This window comes from Cygnus atratus, chromosome 3 (genome assembly GCF_013377495.2).
Source record: "Cygnus atratus isolate AKBS03 ecotype Queensland, Australia chromosome 3, CAtr_DNAZoo_HiC_assembly, whole genome shotgun sequence".
Lineage (NCBI taxonomy): Eukaryota > Metazoa > Chordata > Aves > Anseriformes > Anatidae > Cygnus > Cygnus atratus.
Window position 1 is genome coordinate 102,593,948 of NC_066364.1, and position 20,641 is coordinate 102,614,588.

At 41.3% G+C, this 20,641-nt stretch overlaps 2 protein-coding genes across 3 annotated transcripts in view; one reads left to right on the forward strand and one right to left on the reverse strand.

Annotated features, from left to right (window-relative positions):
- Positions 1-4,152: 4,152 nt before the first annotated feature.
- MIXL1 (Mix paired-like homeobox) lies at positions 4,153-4,953 on the forward strand. The gene is made up of 2 exons (XM_035558780.1): positions 4,153-4,449; positions 4,525-4,953. Exons 1-2 carry the CDS (start codon positions 4,153-4,155, stop codon positions 4,951-4,953), a joined length of 726 nt encoding a protein of 241 aa, XP_035414673.1.
- A 1,223-nt stretch (positions 4,954-6,176) lies between these two features.
- The window catches only part of LIN9 (lin-9 DREAM MuvB core complex component), a 40,064-nt gene continuing 25,599 nt past the window's right edge, over positions 6,177-20,641 (reverse strand). The window contains exons 7-14 of one of the 2 annotated variants that reach the window (XM_035562933.2): positions 19,384-19,517; positions 18,273-18,392; positions 18,002-18,103; positions 12,882-12,962; positions 9,464-9,589; positions 8,937-9,119; positions 8,743-8,840; positions 6,177-7,569 (exon numbers count right to left, since the gene is read on the reverse strand). In XM_035562933.2, the coding sequence (XP_035418826.1) occupies positions 7,464-7,569; positions 8,743-8,840; positions 8,937-9,119; positions 9,464-9,589; positions 12,882-12,962; positions 18,002-18,103; positions 18,273-18,392; positions 19,384-19,517 (950 nt within the window). In that variant the 3' untranslated portion in view covers positions 6,177-7,463. The remainder of the gene's footprint in view (positions 7,570-8,742; positions 8,841-8,936; positions 9,120-9,463; positions 9,590-12,881; positions 12,963-18,001; positions 18,104-18,272; positions 18,393-19,383; positions 19,518-20,641) is intronic. The other variant, XM_035562928.2, reaches the window with a different exon arrangement.

Consider the following 20,641-nt stretch of genomic DNA (forward strand, 5'->3'; position numbering starts at 1 on the left):
GGAGAAAGAAAGTGGATCTGTGTTCACATTGCTTGCAGGCATCTGACCTTACCAGGGAAGTTCTGTCTCTTTCCGTTGCCTTCTGGCTTAGAACCATCAGAGCACAATTTGCTTCACACTTAGATTCTTTTCTCAACAACCCTAGGACATCAGCTTAAAAAAAAAAAAGAGATGAAAAATTGAGATTCTTATAAAATCTACTAATTTCAGCAGTTCAGGCACTAAGATACCAAATATTGCGATACAGAAACAGAAGTCTTCTGGTTGTCGTTCGTTTAAGCTGGGGTAGGAGGAAGATCGTGTCACATGCAGGGGGTGACAGCTTAGGAGTCAGCCAAGCAATGGTGGGAAACAATAGCTTAACACTGCCTGCTAAGACCAAGCGGTCTAACAAAGGTAGACACGGGACTATTGGAACTTTTCTGTTTATTATTCAATGCTATTAAAGATGTGGCCCCTCTACTACATTATCACCTGCCTTCCCTTGCCAGCACTGCTGTGTGTACATATTCTGGCTGCACCATAGCGGGCTGGCTATAGGTAAACGGGTACTGTACAAAACTGAAGTAAATAGGGCTCTATCTTTTTCCTTAGCTCTTCCCTTCTCACCTCCCTTTCTTCTTTTTATCTATCTGCAGAGATAAGAGTTTCTTCCCTTGCCCATGCTGTGAATTAATCACACATTACTGGGAGTTCAGGTTACCCAATAATTTTATATATACAAGCACCTGCATCAACAAGTGTTCTAAAATCCTTCTTTAAAGAAAAAATATCTCTAAGGATAGGATATGACTCTTCTAGAGACCTCATTCAGAGCATGCAAATAAGCAAGGCAACAGGATGAACTCAGTTAAATAAATGCTTTAAGCTCTTCCACAGCATCACACTCTACAAAACCAGAGAGGGCACAGAGAAAATAAGGCAACAAGGATTTACTTAAGCCTCAGGTTTGCTGCCACAGGAGTTTTTGAGACAGCCCACTCACTTCAGAAGCAAAATGACTGCCAGCTACATGCAACCTGCCATTCTCAGGCTATCTCCAAGCTCAAAGGCAAGCTCAGGTTTCACAGTGTCTTAGTTCAACCCTAAATATCCATGCCCCTTCCAACCAGCCTTACCTGTCTCTGGGTAGCATCCCCCCTATTACCTTTTCCTTTCCCCCTTCCTGACACCACCCCTGCCATTTGCTCTTATCTCCTTCCCACTCCCAAATACTTGATCTTCCCCCTCTGAAGGTAGGGAGCCAGCTGCCAGCCATCAGACCTACTCTACTTTTGCCCCTTTGCTATGTCTGGATCCCCTCTGAACCTGGACATCTCACCCCAAATCTGTTCCTGTTGGGACTTAGCAAATGCAGCCCCTTGATCTTTTCATATGCATTTGCGATGCTCTTGTGCCTCCCCCACTGCTGCTTTCTTTGAGGCTTTTTCTGTGTCTGAAGCTCTTATCGACTCTTCAGGAGAATACACGAATGGCACCATGAGGTCTTGAAGTCCTGTCTCACACCTCCCAGGAAATGGCTTACTTTATCAACTCACATCCCCCTCCTAAACACAAGGCTTGAGTCAGGAGACATTAAGTAGTTCCTTGCTGCTAAAAACAAAGAAAGGCAGGAGTTTAATTTTCAATGACTAACATATTGTGTACATATAGATGTTACCAAATCCTAGCCAAACAAGCCAGTCATCTTTCAGAAAGGACCCAAACGCTTGTCAGATCGCATTTATTTTAACACCACGGAAGACCTGTGCATGCAAGACCGGACTTTACTTTGTGATCTGAAATAACCAGTGATAACTACTGGCCTGCATGACCAGCGTCCTGTACAGGGGTTTGGTGTCACCAGGATCTGATGCTGCTCTGGGACACCCCTATGAGCAGAGGATGATGTGCAGGGTCCTGTGAGGAGCAAAGGTGACACAGCAAGGACGTCCTCAGCACATCACCGGGGCCCTGGCAAGGTGCTGAACACCCACAATGGACAGGCAGCTCAGATTTCTCAAGAATAAGCTTCAAAACATCTGCAAGCAGTCCCAAAGTGAGGACAATATGCAGCTCACCTCCTCAAACTCCTCCTTTTTGCAGCTGTGAGGACCAGAAGCACAAACACTGCTAAATAACAACTTTAAATTATGAACATGAGATCACAGTGAGATCTTAGAATATTACTTAAAAGCATGGATGTGACTAAAAACGTAAATCCCAGTGTACGTACATTGGGAAGGACTGAAAAACCTCTAAAAACGTTAAGAGGTTGTAAAGAGCACTGTCAGAGGAGTTATACAGTAACTAGAAGCAATGGGGGGGGAATGAAGTGTTCATTCTAAAGGATTCCTTTTAGGCAGAAAAAAAACCCAAACACTTGAAAAGCCAAGGCTGGCATGCATTAATGATTTTTGCTATCAGGGCTCTGATAGAGAAGCTGGAAATTATAAGGAATTTTCATGTCAGCAAAAGCTCTGGAGCAAATGCAGTTTTACAACCATAAAGGTATCTATGGCTTACTAAATATATATGGATGCAAAACTCGTCAGGGAAAAGGAAACTCTGCCAAATCTAGACAGAGTGCTTTTTCTCACAGCAGGAGGCACACCGTGATACCTGGCAGGCATCACTTCTAGCACATTGGTGGAATGAAACTCTGTGGGAGTTGTGGTGAGCACTAGGAGGGGAGAAAGCTGGCAAGAGAAAACAAAAGAGGGGTCTTCTGTGCCATCCCGCTTTCCTGTGAGGCAGCAAAAGACTTGTACTTTATTCTCCATCCAGCAGCACGCTCCTTTAGAATTAGAGCACCGACCCCTTCCTTGCTTTTCTTCAAGCTTACGAACCTTGCAAACCAGCCCAATGCGGAAGGGCAACTACCAGAACCTTACAGAGGAAATTTGTGTGCAACGCTCAGAGCGATGGCTTTGGTCTTGCCTCCGAACCACTCTGCTCCCCTGTTCAGCACACACCTGTGTTCAGCACAGACTCATCAACAAGATGCACCAAAGCGCCAGCCAAAACAGGAAAGGAAATTCAGGCGTGGAGCATGGAAGTGATCAGCACCACAGGTGTGCAAGCAGTCAACGCAGACAGCACCTTCACACGGCTGTGTCAGCCCCTCGCCATTAATGTGTGTGAATGTGTACTAAAAATACAATCTGCATGTGGGTAATTCAGTGACTGAGCATCAACTACAAACCCTGGAGTCTGCATTTGTAACCCCTTTTGCCTATTGATTCAGACACAGTGACACCGATGCACCCATCCTATTTTACAGAGCTACAAAATACAGATTTCCTGACTGGGTACTGCAGCCAACCACTGTTAATTGTACAGGATCTACTGAAAAAAGAAAACAGTACGTACAAGTTGTCTCTCTTCTACTGTGACAAAGCTTACTTTTCTCCTTTTTATGGTCTATACATGTTGTACCCATCAAAGCTTTCAGGCCTGGGAAATGTCGCCGGTCTTTCCCACCATGGGAAGTGTGTTGGCTGCTGTTACAAGACAGTTACTGGAACACCTCTGGTACCTGAAGTGCAGGGGAACCGCTTCTGGCCTGCAGGGTATCGCAGCAGCGACAGCAGTCAGAGATCAAAGAGCGAGCCCATTTCCAGATTTATGTGTTGGGAATAGCTCTATTAGCTCCGGGTACTCGCTCTTTCCTAGGTATATATTCAGTACACATCGATAAAGTCACAGTCTTAACGGGAAGTCTGACACTGCCACCACCGCACTCTGGGGAGGTCTGTCCCGGTTTTGCCCTCATCCAGCCCAGCACCAGCTCCGGGTGCTGGCAGCCCCCAGAAGCACCCCCATCACCCCGTTTCCATCCCGGCCCACTTGGCGGCTCCTTCTCCCCCACGCAGCCGTCCCAGGGCTGTTGGTGATCCACGACGGGGAATCCACATCTGTTAACCAGAGCGGGCGGCTGCTGGAAAGCACGCCCTTTCTCACTTGTATCTGAAAGAGCAAACCCTACAGCACCGCCTGCCCCCGTGTACCAGCGCCCAGGTGAGGGCACGCCTCACCCCAGCCCAGCGTGGTGCCCGGGCCCCTCACCTGCCTCCCGCCGGGCCGAGGCCGCCTTCCACCGCCCCCCGCCCCTCAGCCCCCCTCCCCGGCTATAAAGCCCCGCGGGCGCCGTGCCCGCCCCGGCTCACCGCCATGGCCACGCTGCGCTTCGGGGAGCCCTTCCCGGCGGGGAGGTGGCCCCGCGAGGCGGCGGCGGGCGGTGTCGGCGGCGGGGGGCCCGGGCCGGGCTCGCCTCCCGTCACGGCGCTGCCCCGCGGGGCGGCGGAGCCGGCGGAGGGGGCGCCGGCGGCGCAGCGTCGGAAGCGGACGAGCTTCACGGCGGCGCAGCTGGAGACGCTGGAGTCGGTGTTCCAGGACACCATGTACCCCGACATCCACCTGCGGGAGAAGCTGGCCGACGCCACGCAGATCCCCGAGTCCCGCATCCAGGTGAGGGGCAGCCCGCTCGCCGCCGCCACGCCGCCTCCCGCGCCCTCACCCCTCACCGCCGCCCTCTCTCCGCAGGTCTGGTTCCAGAACCGCCGCGCCAAGTCCCGCCGCCAGCGGGGGCCGCCCCGCCCCGGCCCCGGCCCCGGCCCCCAGCCGCCGGGCTACCCGCGGCCGCCCCACGCCGCCCCGCTCCGCTTCGCCGCCCCTCAGCAGCCCCGCCGCCCGTTGTGCGGCGCTGCCCGGCACAAGGAGGACGGCCGCGAGTGGCCGCCGGCCGCCGCTGCCTTCCCGCCCGGCCCCGACTTCGAGGGCTGCCCCCCGCGGCAGCACGGCGGGGCCGAGGGCGCCTTCGCGGGGCCGCCGCCGCCCGCCGGCCCCTACCCGCCCCCGCGCGGCCTCTGCGGGCGGTACTCGCCCCTCTCGGAGGCGGACGACGGCGGCGGCTTCTCCGAGCCGGGCTCGGAGTGGGAGGAAAACGCCCTCGGCGCCTTCCGAGCCCTCTGAGCGCCGCCCCGGGAGCCTCCCTCGGCCTGCTGGGACTTGCACGACGACGTCGTTGTCTTAATGGAGCACCGTGCCCTGCCCTGCCACTGTTGCACTTTATTCCGGAGTGACAGACTTTACCTATTTATTTAAGGGAGAGAGGGGTCAGCTTCACCCGCCGATGGCATCTTTCTACGTATTGAACGTTTCCTGTTAGCATGTTTCCTATTTCTATTTAACCTTTCTTAGCCAAAAAGCTAACCAAATCCGCTGTTTTGGGGGGTGGGGGCTGGTCTGTCGTTACTTTTCGAGGGGAAAAATAAAAGTTTACATTTTTGCTCTGTGCTGCTTGCGAGCTGGGAATTGTGTTCACGCCTCTGGCAGGAATAGGGTTTCTCAACTCGGAGGTGCTGGAAATCCCCCTCCCAGGTGAGGTCCTGGCGCGCCAGGGCTGCAGTTCGGAAGAAGAGACCTAATGGGACTGAAGGGCAATTTATGAAAAATGTCTGATCTCTGTGGTCAGTATTCACTTTACTTTACAATGATGCTTTTCCCTGAATGAAAATGTAAATTTACAACCTAATTAATGAAGAAAATACATCTCGAACCATCTGCTGGCTCAATCAAACAACAGCGTCAACTCTGACACTTAAGCCAAGGTTAATGTGAAACTAGAAAAAAACTACAATAATATTTTGTGAACACTGTAAAAGCACATTATTCACACTTAAAGCTAAAGTGTTTTTACAGTGTTTACAAAATATTGTAGTTTTTTTCTAGTTTCAAAACTGAATCTGTCTGGTGCACTGGTAGGTTCTATGAGCACCACACGACAAGGCTAGGGGTGGGAGTAAACAGCAAGAGGATGGTTCTTTTTCCCTGAGTTAGCTGTAGATCATGTTAGTTACTGTCAGGCTAAGCCTTTGTGCCTTAAATTAGGCCTTGACACTTTCTCTGTTCAAATGAAAAGTGTGGTGGCTGGGGACCTTTCTGTCGTCTTTACCAAACAGATGGTAACCCCACAAAACACAGGAATTGCAGGGACCGCTACAGTGGTCTGTTACATTACAAGAGGTAAATGTCCATGGCTAACTCAAGCAAAATTACTGTTTAGTATTTTGGAATACCCCTTGTAAATTTTGTAGGTATCTTTTAAAATAGCTGCTCACCTTGTTCTCCAGCCCATAACATTTCATTTTCAGAAATTAAATTAACTTCTGTTGAAAAATGACCTGAAACCATCTGCCAAACGTTTGCATTTTTGTGAAATATATCAACTCTCATAGGTCAATTTATTCAGTTACAAATTTCACTGAGAATAAAAGATTTATGCATTTCTCTTAATTAACAGAACAAGTTTAGCTAAATATAAACTCTGCACTAAAGTTTTGCAGTGGCACAATACCAACACAGAATACAGAAGCATCTTTAAACTATACAAAATTTTAAAATTGAAAATAATCCTGTTTACATATTCTTTATACATTAACATATAAAAGACCTCATTTAATGAGGCATCTAAAAGAATGAAAAACATCTCTACACCTATCTTTGAAAATTCATATCTGGAAACGATTCATTACACAGAAGCTTTACAAGACTATTTAAACAAACCAATACATACTTTTTACAAGATTAACATTCCAAAATTTACTCATAGGCAGGTTGTCACTTTTTATTTTTGCAGTTTACCTCACTGGTTATATTTCACTATAAAAATCTTCATATTTATATGTTGGATATTGTTGGATAACCAGTAATCTAATTCAAAAGTTGTGCAAAACAAACAAAAAAGTTGGAAAAACTGTATGTTTGACCAGTCATGTATATAAAATACCAACTAAAACACTTCCTTTGCCCCATGTAAAGGAAAAAAACATAACGACTTTCTGAAAAGTTACATTTTCATATTCCTTCATTAGACTTCCTTATATAAGTTATGATAAATTAAAAGTTCCAATAAGACGCTGACTGATCTATAGATCTGCCCAACATCCCCTAGTTTGCAACTTCCGTTCACTGTCCATATCCCACTGCTGCTTCTTTAGATCAGGAACACTCAGCTTGTGCTGTCACCGTACTAGCTGAAGGGTGAAACGGCAACTCTCGGATACCTACCGGAGTGTAGCTTTAAGGAACAAAGACCTGCCATATGGCTAACTGATGTGAGCCATTTCCTCTTCATCATTTCTAACATACTAGGAGAGCCAACGAGAAGAGGTGGGCAGAATTAATCTGAACTTTTAAAACTAAGTTCAAATTATATGAAAATATATTTCCAGGTTTATTATAATAAATGCAATTACTAAGAGATTACCAGTTAGCAAAACTATTGTATGTGAATAACAAATGGAAAAATCTAACATAACGTTGGCCAGTAATGCTGGTTTTCGTAAGAAGCAGATATATTTAAAAGGGTCCTTTCTGAGAGGTTTTCTTTTCCCTTATCTTCTGGCAGTTAGGATATTTGGTGAAGCCTATGTAAAGGAGGAGGATTTTCCAGAACTACTTGCTGTACACTTAGAAAATTTTCAGTCTCTGTTGGTGTTATTAGCTGCAAAGGCATGTAAATTTCCCATCTGGCTCAGACCACTCTGAATATGTGCAACATGGATCTCCACATTATTCTGAAAACAACTACAGGGGAAAAAAGAAAAAAAAGGATTAAACCTCTTAAGTAAAAGTCACATCTGAGTATTTCTACAAGTTACAAACATAGATTCAGATGAATGAGTGAGTACTACATACTCATGCACCTTAATAAAGACATATGAAAGTAGCACTTGTATAAACAGCTGTGTGAAGTCAGACTTACTGACTTGGGTGTTTTAAAAATGACTGTAACATGGTTGGAGTTAATGAAACAAAAACACAGTGAAAAGATGCTAAAATACCCAAGCTAAGTACACTGAAATGAAAAGATCATCACCTTCTTAGCAGTGTTTATCAGTTGATCCATTCCAACTTTTGACTTGCAGTGTTGATTACAGAGAAGTTTCACTAATATTTGGATTTTATTTTTGCTTTTACCAAAATGAAACTGTGCTATAAAACTTTTTTTTTTTTTTATTTTAAATCAAAAGGCCGTCTTACTATCTTTGCAAAAAAAAAAAATTCATGCACGTAGCCTCCCATTATTATGTAGCAGTATGAATACGGAGAGGATAAGGAAACACTTGGCATTTAGGTAATTTTTTAAAATTATGTAACTCAGCAGCTATATAATTGAAAAAATCCTGGTCACAAATTCTTGGAGACTGCAGAATACTCAGGAAAAGTATCACCACATTCTTGCTATTTTTATAATGTTTCCTCTGGCACCTGCTTCTGACAACTGTTGAAAAATGGATACTAGATTAGATGGGCCTTTGATCTGGCACAATACGGCTGTTCTTCTGTTTCTTCATTTAAAATACTGCTAATGGAAGCTGGTCATAAGCTATAATAATTGTCTCATATACCAGCTTTTGATATTTAGACGAGAGATTGAATAACACTGCAAAACAAATACTGAAATTGTACTGAAAGTGATCTAAAATAACTTGTTAGTTGTCCTGATTTTCTTGCTCTTCATTTTAGTAGTTGTTGTATCGATTTAGCACTTTTTTTTTTTTTTAAAGTTCAGTTTACTTCACTGAAAACTGATAATTTCACACTCCTTTTAAGAAGCCCCCTTTAAACGGACCATTCCTATAAGTAAAAGTTACCAGATTAAAACTCTTATAATGAACATTCACCTCTAAAATACATCAACAGTTGCTTGCTGGCACAAAATGTGTAATTAGGAATTAAATATTTAAAAAGTAATACCTGATATTTGAGGAATCTATTGAATTCTTAATGTCATTTAATGAATCTGTTAGTGATTTAAATTCAAAGGAATTCAGGTCACCTCCTTCTGCTAGACACTGTAGGAGAAGAAAAAAAAGTTCTAATAGTTCAGCACAAAGAAACCGACAGAGCCTTAATACTAATTGGAAACACTATTTTTACAAACATTTTACCTTAATCTGTAGCAATATCGCTGTGAGTCTGGAGATAAGATCAGTTAAATTTTCGCTTTGAACACAAAGCTGTCCTGTTGTTGAGGAATTTGCTTGCCTAACAATCTCCTGAGCCTCCTCTTCACACCTCCGCCTCAGATCTGTTGGTTGGTCTGCAGGTTGGAGGCCTTGGTCTGGAGCAAGCTGTACAGATAAAATAAAGACAAATGAAGATTAAACATCTCCTTTTGCATTTGGTGCGTGAGTGAAGTGACAAATCATTTCAAAGAGAGTCCACAGGTATATAGCCTGCAGTATTTTCACTTACGTACATGCATGTTTATTTCAAAATTGGCCATTGGCATCAATAAATGCACATACATTCCGATAAGAGAAACAGAGAAAAGAGACAGAATGAAACTGATAGAGCTGCTATTAGTTTCGTTTCCAGGTGAGCCCCAGCCATGCCCTATTCCCAGGAAATATTTTTTTTAAAACTTAGTTTAAGCAGAAATAGCAAATTCGTACAGATTCCAGCAAAATCTTACCTCATAACAATACTGTTGAACTTTATGCAACACTTTATTTAAGTCTTTGTTTAGTTGTTCTAGATCTAGAACAATAGTTGCATATCTCCTCTGAAACTCAATACTTATTGGCATAGAATAGGATTTCTGTGGAAAAGACAAAAGCATATTAAAATTAATGCAATACTTTACATACATGCCTTTTGAACTCATCAAAACAAATTTTCAATTTAAAAATAATACTGAGATATTTGAAATCCCAGTGTCCAATAGAAAAGTGTTAACATGCAAAATCTTAAAACCTAGTAATGCTATTTGCAACTCCAAGTGACAACTGTGTAGTAACTAGCATGCTTTTATTCTCTTCAGAAAGTGCTGTGATAATCTGTGGTGCTAAATACTACAGATGACAACTGTGTTCTGACCTAGTTATTTCACCAGTAGCTGGGTATGACTTCTTTCTACCGAAAGACCTGCATGAACTGAAAATGATCCTGTCAGTAAGAGAAAAGTATAGGACAACATGGCCACAACCACCTGTACTGCAGGTGGGAGGTACGCTTGCCTAGTAAGTTAGTGGTCATCTGAGAATAATTCCAGTGCTACATACCTTCTGTTACAACTAACAGTTCTGCCAAAAAATAAAAGTTACTATAGCTTACATTTGGTAACGTAAGTATTTTGGATAAGCACAATTTCAAAACACAAAACAAAAAAAAAACCAATACAGTACTATTTTTCTTACATTGCTTTCACAGCGTATCTTGATGTTGTTTGGGTAATATTTATGGAATTGAAACAAAATATACAACATATTGTAAGTTTCCCCTACAAATGGCCTCTTTCATGGTAAGTTAGATACATTTCCACAGTTCCTCAGCCACAAGTCTGAGATACAGATACCTCATACAATCAATCCTATAGCCATAGATTTTACAAGAGATGAAGTAAATTTAAACGTCAAGAGCCTTCATCAGGAGGCTCCAGGCCAGAAACTCCAAATCAAGGTTTTAGTTATCAGTCCTGGATTAAGGACTTTAAACTTGACCTCTGAAATGATGCCCAGCGATTGACAAGTCTGAATACCAATTTAACAGTGCTTTAAACTAACATCATGACTTCAGAATTCACCTAGCAAACAGGAAACCTGCATAAATTTGATATGCTTCCTCCGACTCTGGAATATAAGTAAATAATTGTAACTTTCAGACCTTCTTCAGTGACCAGCCCCCTGTACAGCATACTGGCCTAATACAGGCTAGCCATGAAAGCCACAGGCGATTGTGAACTCCGTATCAGAAAGAAATGGGTGAGGGCATTCTGTATTACTGAAGATGAAAGACATATTTCTCAGCACCAGCATTATTTATGATCCAAGACCAATCCAAGATCTGGAAACACTGACAAACAGCTGACCTCACAGACAAAAGATGGATGGCTTTCGGTAGATGGAAACAGGTAACATCTCTTTCATGGAGCATCTACATGCTTCTCTTGGTCAACCAGCATCACCTTTACCTCATCTTCATTGCAGGTCAAGTGAAAAAATGAACCAGCCATCCTTTTTACTTGCATTCGTTTCTCCAAGTGGCTATCAGAAAAGTAATTACTGTTTTGCATACGTAACTTGTTTATAGCCTGCAACCAAGATTAGTATAATGATGTCAAAATGCTTAACTGTTAGTAAGCTGTCCTTTCCCTGCCTCATGTAAATTTGAATTTATTGCCAGATAATAATGGGCTTCATTCAGTACCACTTCTGATTTTGGTCAGTTCCCTTTACTTCTATGTTGGACCAATCGCTAAAAAAAGTGTCCCCAAACAACAGTGTTATTCTAACAATTTTATGAATCTTACAAAAGATTAGCAAAGTCTGACAATTGAACTATTCCTGAATGAACTCAAAGGATTCCATTTTATGCATGTTCAGTTGTGATACTGACGTTCAAGTGGACTGGTGCCGAAAAGAGGAACATTCAAAGAAAATACTTTTTAAGGGAGAGATAGCGTATGGTAAGCAGAACAAATGTAGATGGGATTACCAAGAGGACGAAGAGTATTACAGACAGGCTAAGAACATGACCCAGTAGAAAGGTATCATGTCCCCTATTTTTATCAGGACAGCTTTAAATAGTGACAAAAAAAGTGTGTTACGATTGCTTATTTACAAAGCAAACAGCATAAGAAAGGTATCTCAAAGTCCTTATCTAGGCTATAACTGAGTTAAAATTTAATGTTTATTCCTGAATCATTATCTTCCTTATTGCTTCTTAGAATGCTCTCTCCATTTTGCCACTTTCCTTGATATTCTTATTTCACAATAAAGTGAAATTTATAACATAGTAGCTGAGTGGCATGTTAATATCTGGGTTCTTGCCAGAGAAAGGCTCTGAAAGTTCAGCCCTTTCTGTGGATTTCTTTACCTCTGCAAAAGTACTAATATCTCAGTAGGAACAGAAATCTTTTTAGTTTATGAAGGGCTGGTAACTTTTCAGTATCAGAGTTACGTGCTGCAATAGCATGTTTTAATCTTGCTCCTTTTTGCATCTATTTTAATTATTATTTTTATTAAGCACTATTAAAAGACAAAAAGATAATGTAATAACTGAAATACTAACAAGGTTTTGAAGATCAGCCTTGGGACAGTAGGAAACAATAACAGAACATGCAAATGATCACTGAAAGGACAAAGAGGGAGATCTTACTATGATAAAGTCTTCAACGTTCAAATATTTTAAATTAAAAAAAAATCAGCATTTTTGGTTTAAAGAAATAAAAAGGATTCCTTATCCTCTCCACAAACTTTAGCGTTCTTTCTGTGCATTGTAGAGATACTGGCAGAACGGATGCTGGCAGACGGTTGAGACTGACACCTTTCTGCATTCAAGTTGATTGATAGCCATGGGTGGTAGAAGAGGCATTCTTATCATTTTGGATTTACTGACTGATGATTAGATAAAAACCTAGCAAGAAAAACTGTTCTGCTGATGATAATTATGCCATAGCTGGTCTAGTATTGTAATATGAAATCCAGGTTAAGGACATTCAGTGATGTATAAATAACCCCCCTAAACTGAGTTATTGTCCAGAAAGCTAAATACCTACCTACCTCCAAAAAATAAAATTAAGATAAATGCCTTACTGTATAAACTGACTCCCCAAACCCTCAAAGTACATAACATATATCAATTAACACATAAAGGAAGCAAATACTATCCTGATGTTCACATTAATCTGTTTCCAAAGCTTAATGCTTTCAAAGTGGAATCACATTTGAAACAACTGACCTCTCTGACTTGTCTTAAAAAATAAGAATCCCACCACATAGTAGAAAGCAATAAAATATATGGATTTTATATAGACTGTTTTAATTTTTATCTAGTTGTATTAGCTGTTAAAGTATACCATAACTTAAGAACTGAAAAGAGAAAATTCTCACCAGCTTTTCTGCTTCTGTATTCATCTCTCTTAATTGTTTGATGTGTTCCTTCTTGATCATAAGGATTTTTGATAACCTGGTCTAAAACAAAGGAGCTAGTTTTAGAACAAACAGGTCCTTATGCAGTTTTGAAACAGCATACAAATTCAAGATAATAAAATGTATGTTTCTTTCATAATTTTAAAATACATCTCTCGGTTGTTCTTCAAGCGAAGATGCAGAAGTAAAAAATAAGTAAAACTAAACAATGGATTTTTTTCAGAGATTTTAAAAGCATTTTCAAGTGTCCTAGATAGAAGAAAGCTAAAACTTATCAGCTGGAATTCCCTATAGAAAAACAATAGGTACTGTTAGAGGCTGAAGAATCAAGACTCTTCATGGTGATACCATCATGTACTACAACTAACAGCCCGTGTCCTACCATAGCTTTTGCTCAGAGTTCTAATTCTGTTCTCAGCTGTGCCTGGACTAAGCAGCAGCCCTTTATGTACGTTCTTGCAGTGAAACCTTGTCAATCTCCTGGTATAAAGATTGGATCTGCTTTATAGAGAACAACTCTGGTCTTTCCATTTTCCCCGTTTCTTTTATAGAGGGAATACCCTGTTTCTTCTGCCCTGTGAATCTACCAAGCTGAACAGGAAATCACTTGGACTGCTCTCAACACACACATCACTTATAAAGCCATTCATATTCTCTCAGGCACATGGAGAGAAATTATAGCTCCACTACAACCAACAACAGTTTTATTATTGATATAAAACCTGACATCTTGTCTCTGTTTAAAAATTTCAAAGGGTTTAACTGCATTCTAAAAGCGGAACACGAGACTGGGAGAAACAGGAACTTCTAGTTCAACATACATCTCCTCATCTATAATCCCCATCGTTGATTTTGAAGCTCAGTCTTCAGGCAGCCAGGTTTATTGCCCTCACAAATCCTAATGAAAAGCTCTTCCAGGACCTCTTTCAGCTAATTATGAATCTTCTTGAAATTTCCATGTTAAATGCATTCTTATTCACTTCATAAGAATTTGTTCTGACCAAGCTGTTTTTCAGCTTAAATACAGCCTGTCCTCTGTGTTTAGCCCTGTTTTCACACACAGTAAAAGCAACCCTTCTCCACCATTCTCTCACTAGACTTTCACAACCCAAGCCTTTCAAGTCTACTCTCCCATAAAAAGCTCCTGCTCTCTTACACTGTTGAGGCTCTCTCTGTATCTTTTTCTATTTGCTGTCATCCTTCCTTAAATGTGAGCACCAGGACATCTATACCACTATTCTAAACGACATTTTTGCCAGCATCAATACTCTCTGCCACAAATACTTTGCCAGGTGCATCTTACGAACTGATGACAAGCTACAGCCAGACACACAGAACAATACTGCATAGATAACTTCCAATTCCAGACATTCACTTCTGTCCTTGTGCTATCCCCCAATGCCCACGGTGAGCCAGCACATGCAGTTCTGCAGCTACATGGGGAACCCCATCAGGAAACTGAAAATGATGAACAATACATACAGAAAAGGCAGGAAAAAGAGTGTTTAAATCGTTGCTTTTGAGCTGGATTATCTTGTTCACTACCACACAAATGCTCATGTTGGCAAAAAAACACCTGGGAGGAAGGAAAGGATTGTACCTCATCTGACACCGCTGCCAAGAAGTTCCTCACCAAGCTATGCTGTCAGCACCACCTAACAACTAACACATGTAGACCTCTCTCCTTGACAAAGTCTGTGAGTCCCTAGCTTAGTGCAGGCTATATTACCTTGCAGGTTTGGGGGACAGGTACGCGGTGCTTCACTTCTATTTTGATGCCCAGATATATTCAAGGATGTGGGCTCTAGTTCTCCAGTTCATGACCTTGCATTTTTTTGTTATATTCATCCTACTCCCAGAAATATTCCAGTGGTCAAGATAATTTAATTCTTTCTACAAGAAACTGACTTTCCACCATTTTATGTCTACTAACTTTCTCCCATTGGTATATTTTTATTAAACAGAATTGCATTTTCATTTGCCAGTACACTTTAATTCAGGCCAGTCCGAATTTTATTCTAGCCCAGCAGCTCCCTTTTCAGCATAACTCATCCTGTTTACTGTTATATAGTCCTCATTAAAGCGGTTTTAGTACAATGCTTTTCCACACGTTAAAAGACATGAAGGAACAACCCAAACAGTATGCTTAGATTTGTACTTTATATTTCATTTTGTAGTCAAAAGAATATATAAGACAACAAGCATTTCAATGTCTGCAATAGCTTAATATGAAATATTTCCAAAATTTTCACAAGCAGAAAACAGACAAAAATCCAGCATCCACTCTTAGTTTTTTCTTCCTATCTTTTAAGATGAAAAAATACTTATTTTCTCCATAGAAATCTGAAAGACTGATCAACTTTTCTGATTGTTCTGTATTCCCTCTACTGGACACACAGCAGCATTGCAAACAATCTTTTTTGTCTTTGATTGTTTTCTTCCCAATATAAATTTAAGCTTTTCCCAAACAATATGAACAACAACAAATAAACAACAAGCAAACAAACAAAAACAACCACAAACACAAAAACCTAAAACTGCAGCTGAGCACTTGGAAAAAACATCTTCTAACTTTTAGCATTGACTAGAAGTACAGACTTTGCTGAATATTCAATTAAATATAAAAGGATATATATTGCATGTAAGGATAAAAGACTTTTTAAAAAATTTATTACATTTATTACTTGTTTCTTGATGACTTTATTCTCAGTCATAATACATACAAGCCAAGTAGATGACATCAGTTGCTCTTTCCTTACGCACCAATGCTGTAACCCCGTTGTAGAAGGCCACCAGATTTGTTCTGGCATTTTTTGCCCTTTGTGAAACCATGTAGTCTATCACCAATCACCTCCTCATTTTCTGCGTGCCTTGGCATAGTTTCCAGAAGAACCAGCTCCATGATCTGGCCGGGCACACAGGTGAGACTGATTGGCTCATAGTTCCCTTGGTCTTTCTTTTTTCCCTTTTTGAAAATTGGGGCTATGTTTCCCCTGCCACAATTTCTCAAGTACGATGGACAGGGGCGTAGCAACTTCACCTGCAAGTTCCCTCAGGACCCACAGATGCATCTTATCCAGTCCCACGGACCTGAGCACATTTAGGTTTCTTAGATGGTCTCAAACCTGATCTTCTCCTACAGTGGGTGGTTCTTCATTCTCCCAGTCGCTGCCTTTGACTTCTCCAACTTGGGCGGTGTGGCTAGAGCACTTGCTGGTGAAGACTGAGGCAAAAAAGTCGTAAGGAGCTTGTATCCTTGTATCCTTTCATTCCAACACTCCAGTCATAGGAGCCCTCCCACCACATCTCCGTAATGCCAGTAAGATTACACACCTCAAAGCAAGTCCCATGGTCTAAGTAGCTGAACCCCTGGCTGTGGCACCAGCCCTGTAACCATTTGTTGATTCGCCAGATTTGACTGGTCCTTTCAAATCCCTTCCCTTTGACCAGGAGGACTGATGGAAAAACTACCTGTGCTCCAGAGTCCCTTATCGCTGTTACCAGGGCTCTGTAGTCCTTCTTGATACTCCTCAGGCTGCTCCTGGTTGTATCACTGGTGCCCACATGAAACAACAGCAGTGGATAAGTCAGTGGGCTGTACAATGCTTGGTAGCCTCTTGGTGACATCGCTAATACAAGGCCCCATTAAGCAACACACCTGTCTAGAGAAGGTATCATGTCAGCAAATGGGTGCCTCTGTACCTCTCAGAAGAGAGTTGCCTACTACCATCACCCATCGCCTTTTCTTAGTTGCACTGGTTGTTATAGGAGCAAACCGAGCTGCGTTAGTCAGCTCCAGCATCTCTCCTGATGTGATGGGTCTTTCCTCTTCAGTCTCCAGCGATTAAGTGGTTCTGCAATGGCACCTCAAGGTTTGGGGAAAATCTCTTCCTCTTGCTGGTCCTTGCTATTGCAAGTTTCCATTCTTCTGTGTTAATGGCCCCTCTGCCTGCTGCACGTGCCGGTGGGGGAGTTTTTTGTTTGTCTGTGGGTTCACTGGAGACTGTGCTTGGAACCAGCTATCTAGCTCCTTTGTCAGCCTCCCTGATGTTATGCAGCCTTCTCACTGCCTCCTGCAGCTCAGCCACCTGCTAGGAGGTCCTCCACCTGGGCACACCTTTTGCAGGCTACAGGAGTCGAGGCACTTCCTGCAGTCTGAGGTCTTCCCTGCAGCTTCTCCCTTCAGCAACTCTGTCTGTGTGGAGGCGCTGGCCATCTCTGGGGTAGATGGTGCAGACTCCCCACTTGGAACAGCAGCTTCGCTCTAAATTTTGGCCTTGAGACTCAGGCAGAATGAGTACTCTTGACCAGGTCCCTGGGTGCTGGGTTACATGCACTTTGAGCCTCCTACTCAGCCAGTAGGTTGGCACTCCTTCATGATACACCCTCCCTGCACATCCACCACACACAAACTGACACTCCACACCCTGACTGCTGCACCAGACCGTGTTTGTAGCGCTCCCTAAGGGCTGCCTTTTGTACATGTAGAGGGTGGCTGCCATTGTTCCTGGCCCTGCCCAAGTACCACCAATCTCTCTCATGAGATCTGCTGGTTCCTGGCAGGTCTTGGTGCTCTCCTGGGAAGAAAAAAGATCTATAGCATACATTCAGGGAATAAAGTGGTTCATTTCTTCTTCAAGGCAGGTGGGGCACATTACCTAACACTGGATACAATATTATACAACATATGATAATGTAAGACGGGCAAATGTTCTTTGCATAACGCAAGAATATTTTAAATGAAAAAAAGTCTTTAGCATAGTACAAAGTTTGCAGGTAGAAATAATTTTTTTTCAGACCAACTGGTAGAGCTAAGAATACACTTTTGGAGTCAAAAGGCCGTCCTGCGGTCTAAATTAAGAGTAACACATTTCAAAGCTTATGAACAAGTGAGAACAATAAAAAAAAAAAAAAGGAAGAAAATCAGAACAAGCATTACTGGTATCTTCTGAAAAGTTCGTTTTGATATCACAATATCACCACCTCATAAATCAACAGGTGGCCATTTAACTGCTGAAGAATTAGAATAAACACAAAAAAGACAATACACAACAGAAGTAAGAGTTGCAGTTAACACTTACCACTTGAATGAGGAATTCTACTGGAAAGCCACCTAGTGTTTCACTATCTGTGCCGGAAATTTTGTTTTTCCATGAAGACTGTCCTAATAAAGGATCACTATCCTATAAAGAAAGAAGATTGCAGTAAATCCCTCTAAATTAAGCTATTAAATGAAATTATCTTAATGAACAACCTCAGAAAATTAAAAACTGTATAAAGTAGCAGCTGTACCATATATCAGAAAATATATTACTGATTAATATTACAAATTACATGAAATAAGTAACTTACTGTAATTGGAGACTGGAGTGAAGGTGTATAATGCAATCGGGGAGGGGTCATAAAGAACCTAGAAGGCCGTTGTTTCTGTCCAAAGGCAGCAATTGGCATTGTTTCATGGGGCTCATTACTCTGTATGACGGGAAAAGGAAGGACATACTTCAGGTGCTAGGCTAATTAAAAACACCCCTTACGGTATACATATTTTATTTCTGGAATCTGGACTAGCCACGTACATCCATATCCCAAACCCAAGAAACACTGAAAGATTGAAAGAGTAACATTTTGCTTTTGGGGTAGCAAGAGCTTTAAAACCATATTCCAATGCTGGAGTTTGCATCACATCAAAAAACAAACCCTCACAAGAGTATTTCCAAAAATTCTATTGGCAAGTTGCAGACAAATCATGACTGAACACAAGTTCACCAGAGGCTCCAAACTCTCATCATAACAGAGACTAGTCCTCGGACAAGTTAGTTGTCCCTTAGTAGATTGAATGCTACACAAGATACTAAAGAATATGATGCCATCTAAAAATTTTGCAATCTAGGTCAGAACATTTAGCAGGAACAATCCATGGAGCTCATAAATTTGTACAAAAGCACGAGAGCTAGGAAATAACTACAATTTGTTTGACCAAAGCAGCGTCCTCACAGTTAGTTTCATTACCACAGAAGCTTGAAAATTAGACTCAATCAACTCATAATACTTGCTTCCAACTACCACAAGCCTTTACTCATTTTGTCAAATTACAAAGGGTCAGGTTTCCTTGAACATTTTCTACAACTCCTGCCTGGATCCCATAGCAGAATTTTCTTTGGGATCTCACACTACTCATTATACTTCTTCATACTCAACTCAGGCTATAACACTAGCTCTAGTAAGTTATTCCAGTCTGAGCCGTTATGTTTGTATTACAGAAGGTTATCCTGCTGTATAAAACCATGAGCAGTATGAGCTCACTCTCCTGGAAATTCCCACGCATCTGGTACGCTTGTTTCTATTTTATGACAATACAATCTGGATGTAATATTTTGAATTTTATTCTTTTTGATTAAAGGATAGAATTGTAGGCTGTTTTCTTTCATTAAAACTATTTTAAGAATGCGTTGCTAATACTTACAAGAACTTCATAATCTGGGACTGTCTGTGTTCCAAGACCTGCCCTGTCGAAAGTAACTCTGTATGTAGCATTAAGAGTGTCCACGGCGTCTATTTGTCCTGTGAACAGTCCGTCATGGACACCTCGCAACCGTGCTAAAAAAAAATATATAAATGAATAAAAAACAAAGAAACACCACAACACACACAAATATTATAACATTGTGATGCCAAAAACAGACTTAACGTATCTTTTGCAAGTAACCCTGGCATCATCCAATACGTATATATTTATATTAAAAACAAAAAACTGACTAGATTAAATGAAAAAAATCATAAACCCTGAAAAAGAGTTGTATGCACTAGAAATACTACCTAATTTTTGTCAAATTTAGTTTTGCAAGTCAAATATTTCTCAAATCTACTCCTTAGCACTACATTTATATCTATGTAGAACAGTATTTAATACTCAATACCTTCTGACAGTCAGATTCTGCAGGCAAAAATCAATTTCTGAGTGATTTTGTATACCATTTCTATTTGATGTCTTCCACTGATAACTGCATATTTAGTGAAAGACGACAAAGAATACGGCTCAAGGATACATCTCTCGGAGAGTAAGGAGATACAGCATTTTGCATGCCTGCTCATCAGCAAGAATTAAGGACAGTGATGCTGAAGAAATCAGAAAGGAATAAACAGAAGTGGCCTGAGTGGGAGATACCGTGCTCAAGTGAAAACAACCCCACACCACGAATAGATAGGATGGAGGTATTCAAGATTTTATGAAATTTAACAAAGCTGAGTGTTTTAACAAAGCTGAGTCATTTTCCAAAGGAATGTTTTTACCGGTACTGCTTTCTCAGTTCTGTGCAATTTTTTGTGTAAAACAACGTCATGTTTAGCATATGTGTCTAACTACACTGGAAAATTAATCGTATAACTGCTTTGAAAGGTATTTTTATGTTTATGAAAAACAGAGCTTAAGTTTTATATTAGGTCAGATTTTAAACTTTCAGACAGTACTCAGCTTTTTGCATTGAAGCATCTCTCTCTCCAGGATTTTTTAGATATACTAGACTTAAAAAAAAAAAAAAATCTGGATTATGAACACCAGAAATAATAAACCATAATAAATTCATATCTCAAAACCCTGTCACTGTTTTACAAATACTAGGTAATCCTCACAAGCACTTTCTCAATGAGCTAACAATAAAAACATACAATTTGTAATCTTTTAAATTTATTTTACCTATATACACTAAGTACTCTATGGTTTA

What these genes read in the sequence shown, in the direction of transcription:
- MIXL1 (XM_035558780.1), top strand. Translation starts at nt 4,153, where the DNA reads ATGGCCACGCTGCGCTTCGGGGAGCCCTTCCCGGCGGGGAGGTGGCCC. An exon ending in TCCCCGAGTCCCGCATCCAG is followed by an intron (nt 4,450 to 4,524) that starts GTGAGGGGCAGC and finishes CTCTCTCCGCAG; the next exon opens with GTCTGGTTCCAGAACCGCCG.